The sequence below is a fragment of the Ochotona princeps genome, chromosome 9 (genome assembly GCF_030435755.1).
Source record: "Ochotona princeps isolate mOchPri1 chromosome 9, mOchPri1.hap1, whole genome shotgun sequence".
In the NCBI taxonomy this organism is placed as follows: domain Eukaryota; kingdom Metazoa; phylum Chordata; class Mammalia; order Lagomorpha; family Ochotonidae; genus Ochotona; species Ochotona princeps.
This window is the reverse complement of record NC_080840.1, coordinates 33,348,165-33,365,179: the sequence shown is the minus strand read 5'-3', so window position 1 is coordinate 33,365,179 and position 17,015 is coordinate 33,348,165. Positions and strand designations below refer to the sequence as shown.

The 17,015-nt window shown below is 34.6% G+C and overlaps 1 protein-coding gene across 6 annotated transcripts in view; it reads left to right on the top strand.

Moving 5' to 3' along the window:
• VPS13B (vacuolar protein sorting 13 homolog B) overlaps positions 1 to 17,015 on the top strand; it is a 657,044-nt gene that overhangs the window by 97,034 nt on the left and 542,995 nt on the right. For all 6 annotated transcript variants that reach the window (XR_009246065.1, XM_058668587.1, XM_058668588.1 and 3 more), the window contains exon 16: positions 3,550 to 3,674. Coding sequence is in view for 5 of the 6 variants with exons in the window: in XM_058668587.1 (XP_058524570.1) it covers positions 3,550 to 3,674 (125 nt within the window). In the remaining variant the exon portion in view is untranslated. The remainder of the gene's footprint in view (positions 1 to 3,549; positions 3,675 to 17,015) is intronic.

The window sequence follows — 17,015 nt, the reverse complement described above, 5'->3', positions numbered from 1 at the left end:
ATTTTTAAAGATTTAATTACTTAAAAGACAGTGTTCCAGAGCGAAGGGAAGGTAGGAGACATGTCTCCCATTCATTGGTTCATTCCTGTAATGACTCCAACTGCCTGGGCTGGGTGAGGCTGAAGTCAGGAGCCTGGATGGAAGTCCATCTGGTACACTGATGTGGGTGGCAAGGTTCCAAGTCCTTGGACCATGATCTCATTTATTAAAAATAGATGACATTAAAAAAATAAATGACATTATGGCAGTGTTCATGCTTTGAAAATTCTGAGTGGTGGAAAATTCAGTGTTTGGTATTTATAATTTTGCTTTCCTAAATTATTGGTTTGGGGAGAAAAGCAAGAAATAATACTTCCTCATTTCCCTGTATAATTGAAAAAATATCAGTTTTCCCATAGTTTTCTGTCTTTGCAGTGAAAACTTAAAACAGAAACTAGATTTTGGGTGTTGAAGACGTGAGTAGTAGATAAATATAAAATGATCATGGACTTCAGGCTTTTCATTCAAGTTCTTTGTTGAAGGAGAAACTCATTTTTTACTGATTGAAGAGATGGTGGTGTTTAGGAGATTGTTTTTGAGAATGAGTGGAGATCCAGTCTTTTCTGTCTTGGCGAAAGGGAGGATGATTACTTGTGTTTTTAAGGGAGGGGTAGATCTTTAATAAGTTAGCTATGTTTAATGTGTCTTAAAATGACAGCAACATAAAAATGATTTTTATTACTATTATGTTTTCATTTCACTTGAAATTAATATGTGGTTTTTATATTTTTATCTTTTTAAAATTGCAAATTTTAATGCATCACACTAATTTTTGTTGAAAACTTGAAGTTTTATGATGTTTTATGATACTACATTTATTAAAATTTCTATTGATGTTAAGTCAGGAACATTTGTATAATGTTGACATATTGATGATATATTTTATTATTTGTTAATTGCATATTTAAGTGGTATTACATGTTTAACTTTCCATTTAATGTTATATATAAATCATCTCATGTTTACATTTCCTTTAGCTAAACTTGTTCTGACAGTTATTGCTTCATATATTTTTACTGTTTTAGGCCATTATTCGTTTATGATATTCAGCACTTTATTTTATTTCTGGTTAGGTAAATTATCAACCTTAGCAACTTGAATTCACACTTAGCTGTGTCTCTATTTTGCAGATTAAATTTTAATCATTTATATCAAAGGATACTGACATATAGTCATTGTAAATATGTGAATGCTTGTGTAGTAGAGGGAGTTTAAAATTTTTGTTTGGATATTATTTAAATTTTTGTTTAACGCTTGAGTTTCTATCTGCTGATTCACTCCTGAGCCTAAGCAAGGATCCCAATAACAGTTGTCAGGGACCCAGATACTGGAGCCATTATCTGCTGCTTCTGGATGAGCATTAGCAAGAAGCTAGAATGGAAGCAGAGTAGCCAGGATTTTAACCAGGTGATTTGATATGGGATGTGTATGTGTCAAGTATTCCTAAACATCCATCCTGAAATAATTATTTTTGATGTGGTGAATAATTCAAAGGCAGATATGACTCTGTAATTATAATAATAATGTCATTATGTAGAGGATACTTTGTTGAAAGCCAGTCTTTCATAATTTTATCTACTGGAATGTTTACTTAGAAGCATCTTTATATGAAATGGAAATACAGATTTTAAAAGAAACAATCATAGTGTGAAATTACCCTGATATCTTTGCAATTTTGCACACGACCAGCAGGGGATCTCCTCTACACCCAGTTTGAACTTAGCACGGTTAAGGATAGTGTCTGTGATTACACTGTTGGAGCATTTAATGGGAAATAAGAGACTTTTGGAGAATTCTTACTCAAGCATAAGTGATATGATGTGTTAAAATATTCCCCTTTCTCCTATTTCTAGAGATATATGGAGGTTGGGCTTTGATTGAAATTGTGTTATGAAGTCATATTGTTAATTGTAGTTTTCAGAATCCTTTAGAAGGAATTAGGAAGTGCAGAAATGGTATAGTGCCTAGTACAGTCCTGGATACACTGCTGCTTGGAAGAGATCCTCAAGGAGAGTGGGTGTGCACTTTTACTTTTCCTTCTCAAGTCTGAATTTCCTTCCGAATGGTTAATAAAAACATCCATAGAAGTTACATGGATGAGTCATTTTTCCTTGTTATGTTATTGCCATTAAATATGTTCATAGATAGTAGCTAAGTAGCTCCTTGGTCATTATTTTATACTCATAAAAATATTTCAAAAATTTGTAATGAGAAAATTCTGAATGATTCAGTGTATGGTTTTATAGGTAATATTAATTCTGTAGGTATGTGGATACTGAAAATGTTCACTGAAAATGTAGTTTAAAATAATGTAATTTTGATGCAAAAAAAATCAAAATCCGTGCAGAATTTTTCTTTATGTGCATTTTCCAGGAGTGTTTTGAGCTGTGTGTTAATATTTGTAAATTCAAGTAATAAAAAATAATAGGTAAGCATGAATTTCAGGATTAAATTGCTTTTGCATTTGGATAAGTAGTAAATTTGTATCATGGCTTTAGAATTCTGAGATGCTTATATTTTATTCCATTGGGAATACCAGTTTTCTGTATCATATTATGTCAATTGCGATGTTTCATTTTGTTGGGATAAATACATTGTCTATGAATTTCAAGGACTGCTTGATTCTTCTTGTGTGTGTGATCTCATTTTAACTGTAAACATGTGAAAACTAACTTATGCCATATTCCAGATTTTCTTGTGTGTGAAACTTCAGCAAAATAATTGGAGTCGAATTGTGTAGAATATTTTTGAATATTCCTTCTGTGCTTTTTATGCAGTTTGAAAATAAATATGTTTTTAAGGTTGTTCTTCCCGTATTTAATGCTGCTTTTTTTTTTTTTTTTTTTGCTTTTGCAAAGATGGATAGTTTACTTTTTTCCGTAGTCTTTTATGTTTTAACAAAGTATCAGCATTGGTTTTGCTTAGAAATTCTTTTTTTTTTTTCTTTTACTTGATTACGTTGTATTATGTGACAGTTTTATAGGCACTGGGATTCCCCCCACTCCTCCTCAACCCCCCCATGGTGGATTGCTTCACCTTGTTGCATTTCCACAGTTCAAATTCAGTTGAAATTCTTTCATTGCAAGCATCTACCAAGCATAAAGTCCAGCATCTTATACTGTCCATAATGCTACTTTAATTATAAAATATTGACAGTAATTATTAAATCTTTTTTATACTGGAAAATACAGTCATATGTTCTTTGAAACAATAGATTTTAGCAAACATTACTACATGAGGGTTACATACAGCAATAGGAAGCTTACAAATTTTGATAAATGAAACTGGTATTTTAGGGATGTGAAATAAATACTGTGTATTTAAATCCTTAAGTTTGATTTGGTTAATGGTAATTTGAATAAAGGAAAATGTTGACTGGGAAGTTGAAGAAGACATTGGAACATATTTATTATTCAGCTGTTATTCAGCAAATTGAAGCTGGCGTATTTTATGCCGAGCTTGTTAAAACTTCATCTCCCTGAACATTTGGATCTTTTTTTTATGTTTCAGATATTTGGCTTCCAGGCAGGGCTGACGTCGCTGGATGGTAGTGGGTCGTATTGCTTACCTGTACCGATTATTCCCTCTTTCAGTACTGCTCTTTATGGCAAACTTCTGAAACTTCCCACATGCTGGTAAGTATGAATGTTTAAAGGGCTGTGTGTTAATTCTCATGTATTTTTTTAAAAGGGGGAAAAAACCCGAATGTTTGTGTCCGTATGTTAACTTAGTACAAAACAGTAATAAAATATCTGAAGTACTGGCTTTTACTGAGATACTAAAACATGTTTTTAGTTGCTGAAATATATTAGTTGATGTATATTTTATGGCAATCAATGTTTCGAGTTACTCTAAAATGCCCCTGTTTCAGATTGTAATAGAAGTTAAAGGGCAAGTGTGTAATGTGTGTGTGTATGTGTGTGTGTTGTGGAGTGGGTTTAGAGATTTAAGTGAGTTGTAGATTAATGCCAACGTCGGAATATGTACCTGTTAAGTAAAAATTTTATGCATATTCACAGTCGCTGAGTGAACTTGACTCACTGTACAGAATTAGAATATATTAGCATCACTAGCAGCTACGTTTTTCATTCAGGATTTGGTTGCTTCATTTGGAAGTCACATTACTTTGAGCAAACCAGTAGTTACTAATTGTTCATTTTTTCAGTGGAAAGGAATAGTTTTACTGTATTAGAAAAATTATTGCTTAAATAGGAAACATTCTGTAGTGAATTATTTTAGCATTTAATTAGAATAAAAAATTTAATTACTTCAGTTTGTAATAAATCTGCATTCTTATATTAATAAGCTTATGTTTATAGGATATGTGATTAAATTTTTATTAAATGATTTATCCAAAATATTTTACTGTCAAAATTTGATTGATACATATATTTAATAAAAATGGAATCAATAGTGACTCTCCACATGTCAAGAAAATTAGCCTCTCCCTAAAATGAGAAAAAAAACTGTAGTCATAACCAATTCCTTTGTAAAAGGAAGCCAATTATTAGATGATTTAAAAAAAATTTATCTTAGGTACATTTCAAATTGTTGTAATTCACCCATTTTAATGTCATTTATAAAGTAATATAGAGATGCACTTAAGATTTTATTTGCAAGTGTATATAGCAATGCTGTATTTGAGCCAACTTTTGTATTCTGATCTATGAGGAAATAATTGGGGATTTGTAAGTTAGGATGTTGGCAACAATTTTCATAGGTAGTTGTGACAGCTGTTGTCTGTCATGGGCTCATTGATTATGTTTAAATCTAAAATTATTTCAGTTTAAATAGTGTATTGTAGTATGAAAAATTTCAAAAAGCCAAATTACTAAAATGAGTAGTTTCATGTATAGGAAAAGAACAAACAAGACATGCTTATTGTAAGTGAATATAGTAATTATTATAAGAATTATCTGTGATTTAATACATGTCTAAACATGAAAAAGAATGTAGATCAATTAGATACTGAAAGCCTGAGATCACAGAATGCTAATATGCATTAGATATGCTTTGCTTTTTGGAGATAAGTACACTTCTGCATTTTTCGTTTGGTCTTTTGCTGTGTTATCACAGGAATATTGCTTTCAGATAGTTGTCAAGTTTGGTAAGAAATAGCAGAGTAAGTACCTGTGCTTTATCAGTTTATAATTAGCAACTCAAAATTCTAAGTAGTAAATAGAAAATTTAATAAACTGAGATGTCTTAGTTAAGTGCAGTTAGAATTTAGTGAAACACTGGATACATCACAAACTGCTAGGCTGAATCATCAGTGTGCTGACAGAGTTTTGTTTGTTTCCTGTGGTGAGCGACGACTCCTTCTCATAGGTTATTTTGTTATATCATTAACTGTCGACTCTTCCCGTTTGTGGTTTCCCTAACCATAGCTTATGCAGCTATTTCATTTGGATTCCACATCAGATTTTCTTAGTATAAAGATACTTCAGAAAATTATGTGGAAAAAGTGAATTAAAGAAAAATTTAGTTTGGCTCCAAAATTTTTTAAAACCATGCAATTTTTTTATGATCCACATTTTCTATTAGGTCTTTGAGAAGACTGTTGTTATTCTTGAATTTCCAAATTTTTGCACCAAAATTAATTTATCTTCTTCTGTTTTCTATAAAATTTTGGACATATCTTCTTATATATCATATGATATTAATAGCTATAACACTTTTACTATAACCTGTAGTTTTCAAAGAATTTTTAAAATCATTGGTAAAAATTAGTATGTTTCATGTTAGTAATAATTTTTGCATGCAACTCAGGTTTATTTAAAATTTATGTAAAATCATTTAAAATTTAACATTTAATTACATGTTTGAAGTAATGAAGTTTAATCAGAAATCAGACTTGATATTTCAAAAAAATGTAGGTTACATTGAAAATCAGTTTTTTTTTTCTCGGACTTTTCCCTGTTTAAATGAAGACTTGACTATTTTAGCTTCTGTGAACAAGCTAGGTTTCTGATAATTTATTTTTTGAGAATATTTTGGTTTTTATCACTGATTCTCTTACATGGTTTCCAAACATATGAAAATGAATTTTTCAAGAGTGTTTTATTTGCTGTTTTATATCAGGTTTGCAGTTTCATTTCTGCTAGGAGCTTAGAACATTGCTATGGTAGATAAGACACACTGACCAATAACATTTAATGGTAGGCTTCTCAGCTGCATTCACTTAAAAACCTGAATTTACATTGCACTGCAGTGAGTCCCTAAGAATTGGTCAGTGGGCAGTTGAGGATCATGGCCTTGCTCCTAGCAGGAGTAAGCCTTAGTCTTCTCTAGAGAGTATTATGAATGTTTCCACACTGGTAGTGCCATTTGGTTTCAAAATGTCTTCTGAGTCTTGACAAATGTTTTTTTCTGTTTAAAAGAGAACAATGGTAAAATTTCAACTCTGTTTTGAATTTTAATTAAAATATTAACAATAGAAATTTCATTATTTTATGTATCAATAGCTGGAGATATTTAATTTCTCAAAACTTTGTTACTAATTCAAAGGTCCTGAACATTTTTTTTTATTTCGTTTTGACATGGATTCATAGGCAGTGGGATTCCCCCAACCCCTCCCCATACCCTCCATGTTGGATTCCTCCACCTTGTTGCAGTACTACAGTTCATATCCAGTCATGATTCCTTCATTGCAAGCATGTACCATGTGTAGAGTCCAGCCTCTTATTGTCCATACAGTTTCAACAGTTTCCTTGGGAGACCATCCCTGGTCTGAAAGTAGAGCTGGCAGAATATCATCCCCTCCAATGAAAAGCCACAACATAATTTCAACAACAATTTGCAACATTATGGAGTTAATTGACATGGTATTGAGTGACCAATATGTCAGAAAACGCAAGTTCTTAACCACATCCTGTGACTACTTCATTGACCATTCAATTTTGGTTTATATACAACCAGCTGCTATACACCTTAAAATGATTATAGGATACTATTCAGATGTCTCGTATCTATTTTCATTTTTATATTTAGCAGTTTATAGTATTGAAGCATAATTTTTACTGAACTTGGTGAGCTTTAGGATAGTCCAGACTGGCTTATAAATCTAACAAGGCATATGTTAACGATTGAAGCGCAGAACAGTTTTAGGTGGGGTGTGCAGAGAAATCTTCAATACCTTAGGAGTAACTAATCTTTGTGTCCTACCTAGTAAGGTATATGTGAGTCCAGGCTAATCATTTCTTGTCTGTTCTAAGCTTTCCTTATTGGTCTCTGTCTATCCAATCTAATTTTTTTTGGAGAGGGGGCTCCAGATCGACCCTGATGGTCATTGCAAGTGAGGATGGGGATCCAAAGTTGGAACTAAGGACCAGAGAAAGCTCCTCTCCCGGGACCCGAAGGAAATTTACTGTTCTTGTATTTCTGAGGACTACTCAGGGCTCCCGGCTGTTATTCGATGACTTTAGATCCTTTAAGGAAGGATTTGGGTTTCTTCCATCCTGTGTGGGAGATCTGAAAGGGAGTGGATGACCTCAGAGTTCTTGGCCTACGAGGGCACTCCAATTCCCTGTGATCTCCTTGGCAGTTGGGATGTAGCCCTTGGCGTTCGTATTGATAGTCCTAAGTGAGGATCCAGAACTCTTCAGGGTTGGGATATGAGCCTCCTCCTGTCCTCCTGTCCTCCTGTTCCACTCTGGGTCCCCCTCCCCCGCTCTGTGCATATGACCTCCTGTTAAGAGGCTGTCAGAAAGATCCTGAACATTATTCAGCATCCCCAAAATGTCTTAATCTCCATTCTGCATGTTTTATCAGTCTTCATTTCTAGTAACATAGATTAGCTTGTCTTTTCTTGGATTTAATATAAATGGAATTATACACCATAGATTTGTTTTTGACTTGTCTGTCACTCCAGTGTTTGTAACGTCCAGAATGAGTATATATACTGTGGAACATAGTTTTTGTGTTTACTTTGGTTACTGTGGACTATTCTGTTACATGAATGTTGATGTACATATTCTTGAACTGTAATTTTAATTTTAAGATGTTCTGATGTTTGTTTTTTTAAATGACTTTGCCGTTTACACATTTTCTTAAACTTCAGTCGCGTAAGAGATTAGATATCTGTAAATATTTTTTATTACTTGAATTATGATAGACTGTGTGCTACTAAGTGCTGGTGTTCGGAAAAGAGGGCAGAAGAATTTAAAAAAGGGTAAAAGGTAGTCCTTGGCCACAGAAACTTAGTCTGGTGAGAGAGGTGCATATAAAAATAACAAATTTAAGTTGCAAAGGTGAGGCTGCAAGATTATCTTTTATACTTTAAAGAAAGCAGAAAATTTCCATAGGACTTCATGGATGGCCCAGAAGATATCCTGTAGAATTGTACGTTAATGGCAGGATCCAATATATAAGTATCACTGTATTGGTGGAGGAGGAATTTTGAAAGTTAATTTAAGCCTCCACTTGCTCATAATATCTGCTTTTTCATGTAAATCCTTGAAAGAGGTTAGGCTGTTTAGCCAGATTTCTTCCTGATCATATTTGGAGAAGGTCAATCATGATATAATTCAATTTCTCCTATATTTTATTTGGAAATATGAGTATTTATGGAGACATGCTACATATTTTCTAGATTTAGAGTATAGAAAAACGTGGCTTTGAAAGTCAGAACATGGAGGAGGTAACTTTTAAGCAGGATTTTGGATTACTAAGCTCTAAAAGGGAAGGCTATGTTGTTAAAAACAGTACTTTAACAGCTTTTAGAACTACTCTGAAATAAAATATTACTTCTTGTAGAACTAAATTTCTGAGAGGTTAAATAAGTTGTCTAAAATCATGCAGTGGTTGGATGAAGGATTTTATGGAGTATGACTGGATTCTAGAGTGCTTTATACCCTTTTTACTTGAATGATTGAAGTTATACATTGTTGTCTGCGTTGAAGGCTCAGTGTGCTTCATATCGTGTAGTAAAAATGAATTTTCTAGGGATTGAAAAGTTTTGGTATAACAGCCAATAACTCTGAACTCTGTAAGATATCAGTTAATAGTTTATAGATATTGTAATGCTGATCTCATAGAATTGTGAATATTTGTGTTGAGTAGAATATTATGCATTATCTCAATTTCTGAGTCTTTATGACATATCTGATTTATAATCTTCTACCCTATGCCTGAACATTTTGTTCAAGGAATGTTAGACACTGTGAGGCTGCCAGAATCATTGTTGGGCAGCTCTGAATTTCTTGAATCAAAATTACTTTTATGTGAACTTTTATGCTGTTTGGATTTCTGCCCAAGAATGATGTTCCTTCACTTTCATAATTACTGCTTTTATATGCCGTTGCCATTTTAATTTGAAGAGGAATGTGTGAAATCACATTGTTTTTGAAATTGAGGGATCCCTGTAGGCACCCATTCCTTACTTATTAGCACAGTACCAAAGAATTTGATTGTAACTAATGTGTAGTTATTGAGTGATTGATTCATAGGAGACATGCTTCTGTGGAATCTTTGTCACTTTGTTAATTAGAAGATAATATGAGTAGTTGGTTCCTGGCGTTAATTTGGTCCTGAGAACAGTTGAGGTAGATATTTGGCACTTACATCCTATCAGCGTCAATTGAAGCTGGGCCCTTGAATAAAATGCTTGTAATATTAAATAGCAAATTTAGAAAAGTTAACCCCACAGGGAGTAAGATAATGTTAGCTCAACTGCCCTGTCCTGTTAATATTACAGTTTGTGGCCTCTAGGCCTCAGTTCTACATTTGAATTTTTTTTTTTTCACTCCTGGAGAGATCTTTTTGTTCCTTTATTTCCAAAGCCATGTTTGTATTCATTTGTCTGCTTTTTGAAGAAGATTCTCTGTTTTTAAAACGAATAGAACAAGAACAGATTTTTGTGTGTTCAAAAGGTACAGTTCTAAGAAAATAGTAACAAACTGCTCACTTTACTGTTTCCCATCTCTATCCCATTTCCATTCTTCATCAGTTTTTGCAAAGACATAATTTTATTCCACTTTTTTCATAGGTTTAGCATGCCAGTAATGATAGCATCCAGTAAGTGCAAAGAAAATATCACATTTGCACAAGAATATAAACATGAATTTAAAATGACAGTTATATCTCACGGTGGCTATTTGTATGCTTTATGTGTTCTGCATAATATACCAATTGATTCAGTGCTGGTAAAATTGTGCTGGTTTGCTTTGAAAAATTATCTTTACTACTTCAATTACTATTATTCTGATAACATACATACAACACAGGACTGAAGTGTAAAGATTTACACGCAGAATTGAATCGCATAATGTATTATCTCATTTTAAGTTAGCTCTACCAGCTGTGACCAGAACTTTCATGCTCTGTATGTGTTAACACTGTGCCTCAGTAATGTTTCTTCCAGGTCCTGGCAACTACTGTTCTGCTTTCCACCTTTATCAATTTGACTTTTCTAGGTACTTCATGCTGTCATTTGCTGTTTGTCTTCTATGTCGGGCTTGTTTCACTTAGCTTAATGTTTTCAAGATTCAACCATATTGTAGCAGGTACCAGAATTTCTATCCTTACTTCTGCTCCATTCGTTTCTTTATTTGGATTTATATATAAAGTGTAGTGTGTTATATGCTTATCCACTGATGGGCACGTGGTCCTCCCATGTTTTAGCTGTTTTAAATAATTCTTGGAGAAGAGGATAAAGAGATGAAGTGCTAGACTTCTTTGGATCGCTTTAGAAGCTTATAGCTGTCTTTCCTCTTTTCAGGGATAGCTGGACATGTAACACTGTCTGCAGAAAGTTGTTGCAATTTTCTGCAGTGTGGAAAGATGTTTTCCATGGATTTTCTTTTTTTTTTTTTTTTTAAAGAATAAAGTACTTTATTACAAGTATCAGTTCAGAGTAATTATCTTTTTACAATGTCATCTTTCATTTGTATCAATTCAAGATCAGTATAAGTTCGGTTTCCTGAGATTTTACCCCAAAATTCATGACAACCCCTCAAAATCATTGTGCAGCATGGTATTTGAAAGGGGCAGTCAGAAGAACTTGCAGCCATATTTTAAAGCTTCTGTGAATGTCTTTCTCATCGTGTAAAGAAGGTGGTACGGGATTCTTGGTGGGCTCACCCAGTGTGAGAGAGGAAAGTGCATGCTGCCTCTGGGTGGAGGCGGTGATGGTTACAGCTTAACCTCCTGGATGATAGCATAAAACAGGTGAGTGCAAGCTGCTAGTGTAAAACGCTCCCCCTTCTCCTTCTGCCCCACCTCCCCCACTTCTGCTTCCTCTTACTCTTCCTTCTCCTACTTCTTTGTAGTTCATAGGTAAAATTCTAAGAATAAAATGATATTCCCTTCCCCCCTGCCACCGGTTGTCTTCTCTTCGCTTCCCTCCCCACCCTGCTCCCTTCCCCTCTCCTCATTGTCTGTCCTCTCCTTCTCTTTCATTCTTGCCCTTGGTATCTGAGGGATGGGGCTGTGTCTGTGTTGCCCAAAGAGAATGGGAAGTTGCACTGCTACTTCCAGATTCAGGTTCCCCAAGGTCAAGCAGCTTTTATCTCACAGACTGGAAAAGTTGTTCCCAGAAGGTCTGTGGTTCTTGAGCAACCAGTTGTTAGGAAGCCCCAGCACTCAGAGAGCCATGGGAGACACTACTGCTGGCCGTCTCATTGGTCTTTCATCCTAGGGATGTCAACAGTGTAGAAATTCCAAGCTGCCAGTTGTTGAAGTCACAAAAACTCCCCAGTCTTCTTAACAGAAACACCTATATTGTGGAACAATGCCACATTGTCCTATTATTGTTCTATCATTTTTGTTCAATTGTGACCCACAATTCATAATAATAATAAAATGTTGTTTTGAATCACAAAAGAAGAAATCTAACTTTTCAAAGGATATATGGGGAAAATCTGTTGTGTTTGTTTCTCTCAATGCTGGTAGCAACTTCAGTAACTCCAGCTTTTTATATTACTGTTTGTTCAAATATAGGCTAAAAATAAGTGGTTCAAATAGGATACAAAGATTAAACAAGAGTTCCTTGGCACTTCTAATGAAAACAATTAGGTATTCTTTTTCTTGTCCCTCTGCAATTTAAAAATAGCACAGAATTGTATATGTTAATGTCACACCCTGTGCTTATGTATTGGCATTGAGTGCTTCTAGCTACCTTTTGAAAACAAAAATCCCAGAACTCTACTGTTTCCATGGAAACTGCATTTTTTTTTTTGATGAATTTTTTTTTTTAAAATTATTTATTATTTAACTTCAGTAATTACATTGTATTATGTGACACAGTTACATAGATACTTGGGGTCTCCCCACCCCTCCCCAAACCCTCCCACCATGGTGGATTCCTCCACCTTATTGCATAACCACAGCTCAAGTTCAGTTGAGATTTCCCCATTGCAAGCGTATACCAAACATAGAGTCCAGCATCTTATTGTCCCATCAAGTTCAACGGCTTCTTAGGTATACCCTCTCTGGTCTGATGACAGAGCCAGCAGAGTATCATCCCAGTCAATTGAAAGCTCCAACATACCATCAGCAAAAATTTACATCATTATGGAATTAATTGACATAGTAATGAGTAACCAATATGTTAAAAGTAAATGCGGGTTCCCAGCCACCTTCTGTGACCACCTCACCTATACTTCAATTTAGTTTATACACAACATGTAACATTCAAAACATAACATGTTATACATAACATCATATCATCTTAAATTAAGGCAAACATGTGGTATTTAACCTTTTGGGATTGGCTCATTTCCCTTAGCATTATGGTTTCCAGTTTGGCCCATTTGGCCACAAAGAACTGCATTTTGTTTTTTTTAATAGCTGAGTAGTATTCCATGGAGTAGATGAACCATAGCTTTCTTATCCAATCCTCTTTTGATGGGCATTTTGGTTGTTTCCATGTTTTTGCAATTACTGATTGTGCTGCTATGAACATAGGAGTACATGTTGGTTTCTCATAGAACAAGTGTTCTGGATATATTCCTAGGAGTGCTATTGCTGGATCATACGGTATGTTGAATTTGAGTTGTTTGAATATTCTCCATACTGATTTCCATAGAGGCTGTACCAGCCTGCAGCCCCACCAGCAGTGGAGTAGGGTTCCCTTTTCCCCGCAACCTCGCCAACAAGTGTCGTTGGTGCTTTTATTCATGTGGGCCAGTCTTACTGGCGTTAGGTGGTACCTCATTGATGTTTTAATTTGGATTTCCCTTATTGCCAGGGAACTTGAGCATTTTTTCATATGTTTATTTGCCATTTGGGTTTGTTCCTTTGTGAAGTGTCTGCCCATTTCCCGTGCCCATTTCTTGAGTGGGTTGTTTGTTTTGACATTTTGGTTGTTTTGTAGCTCTTTGTATATTCTGGAGATCAGCCCTCTATCACCTATGTCGTGTGCGAAGATCTTCTCCCATTCTGTGGGTTGCCTTTTTACTTTGTTGATTGTTTCTCTAGCTGTACAGAAGCTTCTTAGTTTGATGAGGTCCCAATTGTTTATTTTGGTCTTGATTTCTACTGCATCTGGAGTCTTTTTTAGGAAGTGAGGGCCTACCCCTAAGTGTTCCAGTGTGTTTCCAACATTTTCTTCCAAAAGTTTGAAGGTTTCTGGATGTAGGTTTAGATCTGTTATCCATTTAGATCTGATCTTAGTCCATGGATTTTCTTAAAACAAGTTTACAAGCTAGGTGCCAAACTCAACAGATACAATAGAGGGCATACGGATATTAGGAGACTTACCATATAGATGGATGCAGTACTCCAAAGGAGAATCAAAGTCAGAACAATTAAAGGGCAAATTCAGTGACTGCTCAGCCTGTGCCTTAGTCTGTTTAGGTTGCTGTTACAAAAAATCCTATCTTATAGACAACAGAAACTGATTTCTTATGCTTTTCCAGGCACTTCCCAGCCTTCTGTGAAGTAAGGAATCACTTTCTGGGTCATAGCTGACACTTGCACACTATGCCCACCTGTGCTTGTGATGGGGTATGAGTTTATTATTTAATAAACACACTAAACCTATTCATGTGTTGCTTCCTCAAAGGTCCCATCTCCTATATACTGTAATTTTTATGATTAGGTTTCAATATAATGGATTATGATGAGATAGAAATTTATAGACTTAAAGATGGTTATTTTCTCCTTTTTGGGGTATATTATTATTATTATTATTATTATTCCATGCTGCAATATTATAGGTATAGGGATGCCCCCTCTACCTCTAATTCTTCCCTTCGTATTCTCCCCCTCACCATTTTCCCCCATATTAATAAAGTAGTGTAGTCTTCCAACAACAATCTGCTATTTAAGTGTATCATGAGATTGTAGATAGAAGCAATGGTAGAAAACTTAGTATCATATTTTCAAGGTATATCTACCAGTCTTACTGGGAATCTTCCTTTATTCATGTGTAGAAATAAATACATACTGAAACATCTTCAGTATCTGATGTGCTAATTTTCATTATATAATTCAACTATGAGAATATGTGTACACATGTTTACTATAAATCGATATGTATTTTGCATGACTGTTGTCTTTTGTCATAGAGAACACATGGTATTTGTCCTTTCGGGATTGACTTATTTCATTGAGCATTACAGTCTTCAGTTGGAATCATTTTGTTTCAAATGGCAAGGTTTCATTCTTTTTAATGTCTGAGTAGTATTGCACTAAGTAGGTATACCACCGTTTCTTCATCTGTTCCTCATTTGATGGGTATCTGGGTTGTGTCTTTGCTATTGTGGATTGTGCTGCTATATATATATAAAATGGAGATCATTTTCTCATGCAGATTCCATTTCGTTTGGATATATTCCCAGAAGTGGGCTAGCTGGGTCACATGGTTGATTTCAGTTGTCTCAGCACCCTCCATACTCTGATCTGTAGTGTCTACTCTTACTCCCAATGGAGTAGCGTATCTTTTTCCCCACACCAGCAGGTGTTGTTCATAGATTTCTTCTTCTTTTTTTTTTGTTCATAGATTTCTGAATGTAGGCTAGACTCACTGGAGTTAGCTGTAACCTCAATGTAGTTTTTATTTGTGTTTCCCTAATAGATAGGAAGCTTGAGCATTTTTTCATATATCTGTTAGCCATTCAGATTTATGCTTTTGAGAAAAGCCTGCTTATTTCCTTTGCCCATGTCTTCATAGGGTTATTTATTTTGTCATTGAGTTTCTAAACCTCTTTTTACATCCATGATATCAGTTCCCTACTAGTGTGTAGTGATTTGTTGGCTATACATGTGTGGACTCCCTTCTGGGGTTTCTGTTCTGTTCCATTGAGCTTATTCTTTGTTTCTGCACCAGTACCAGACTGTTTTTGATTACTGCTGCCCTATAGTCTGTCTTGAGATCTGGACCTGTGATTCCTACAACAGCTGGTTATTTTCTAATATTCAGAATAGACTGTAACACAACATAGGGATTTTGGAAACATTAAAAAGATTAGAAACATTTTCTTACTGCTTACTTTCCAGATGAGTTTGTAAACAGTTTATCATTCCTATTCATCCTGACAGGATGAACTCATACATGGACTTTGAAAAGTTAATGGAAGATTTGTGTATTCTTCTGTTTCCACTTTCCTACGAAAATTTTAAAGTCTCTCATATTTCATGTTTTGAAACTGAAGCGGGTTGGTTCCCTGATATTTTGCTATTAGCAATAGCGATTATTATTTAAAGATACTATTTTTAGAAAACACTTAATACTGAAGAAGTCAAATTAATTATTTGGGCAATATTTATTAAACAGTGCTATCATAAGGCTAAAGGTGTTTGCTAAATTTTGAAATGTAGAGGAATTATGAGGTATAACTCTTACCGTATTTTTTTTAAAGATTAATTTTTATTGGAAAGTCAGATACATAGAGAGGAAGATGTTCTGTCCGATGATTCACTCCCCAAGCTGCCACAAAGGCCGGAGCAGTGTTGATCCAGAGCCAGGAGCCACCTCTGGGTACCCCAAGCAGATGCAGGGTCCCAAGGCTTTGGGCCATCCTGGACTGCTTCCCAGGTCACATGCAATGAGCTGGATGGGAAGTGGTGCCCCTGGGACTAGAACCGGTGACATAGGGGATTCCAGTATATTCAAGGCGAGGACCCCAGTCGCTTAGCTGCTGTGTGGGGCCCTTTCAATATTCTTAAACAGTGAATAAATTGAACCAGGAAATTGTCACTCTAATTACAAGTTTATTTCTCAGAAACTAGATTTTAACATTGAATTTCACAGTCTGTTGAAAGAATTTATTTTAAATGATCCCATTAGATAATGAACATTAATCGTATGTGACATCTCAAAATAGTTTGGAATTCATAGATACTAGTTTCTGGAAAAAAAAAATCCAGGTTTTTAGTTTGGTGAAATCCTTTTGAAATTTCTGATCTATTTTTTTCTGCTAATTCAGATAAATCAAAGTATGGCACACATTCAATATATTTAAACTCAAAAATGTATAACCACTTCTGAAATTGATATTTGAAACAAGTGGGCCCATAGCTCTTTCCTTATGAGAAGATTTTTTAAATGAATTTTAAGGAAACATTTATACAGACATAAATTTTTTTGGTTATAAATGAATGGGATTAAATTTTGCAGTGATTTCCAGAGATAATAGTGTGATCATAACTTTGAGTATTGCTTTTTGTAATCTGTGAATAATCATTTTCTAACCTGTGTGGACATTATATTTTAAAAACTCATAAAAGAATGTTTTTAATATGTGAGAACTTTGTGGGAAATGTTCAAATAGCCAAAAATTAATATTAATAGCATGTGTGTTAACAGTAGTGTTAATCTTATATTCATTATTTCATTATTCTTCATAACAGCTTTATGAGACACATGCTACTCATTTAAAAATTTTTCCTAGGTTATTTATATTAGGGAATCTTCACAAGTTTATTGGAAGGGAAAATTATGAAAAAAAGCTGTGCTTAATTTCAGATTCATTTTGTGTCAAAATTATCTTAATTCCATTTTTCATGAATTTTTCAGTATTCTTGTACATACTGTG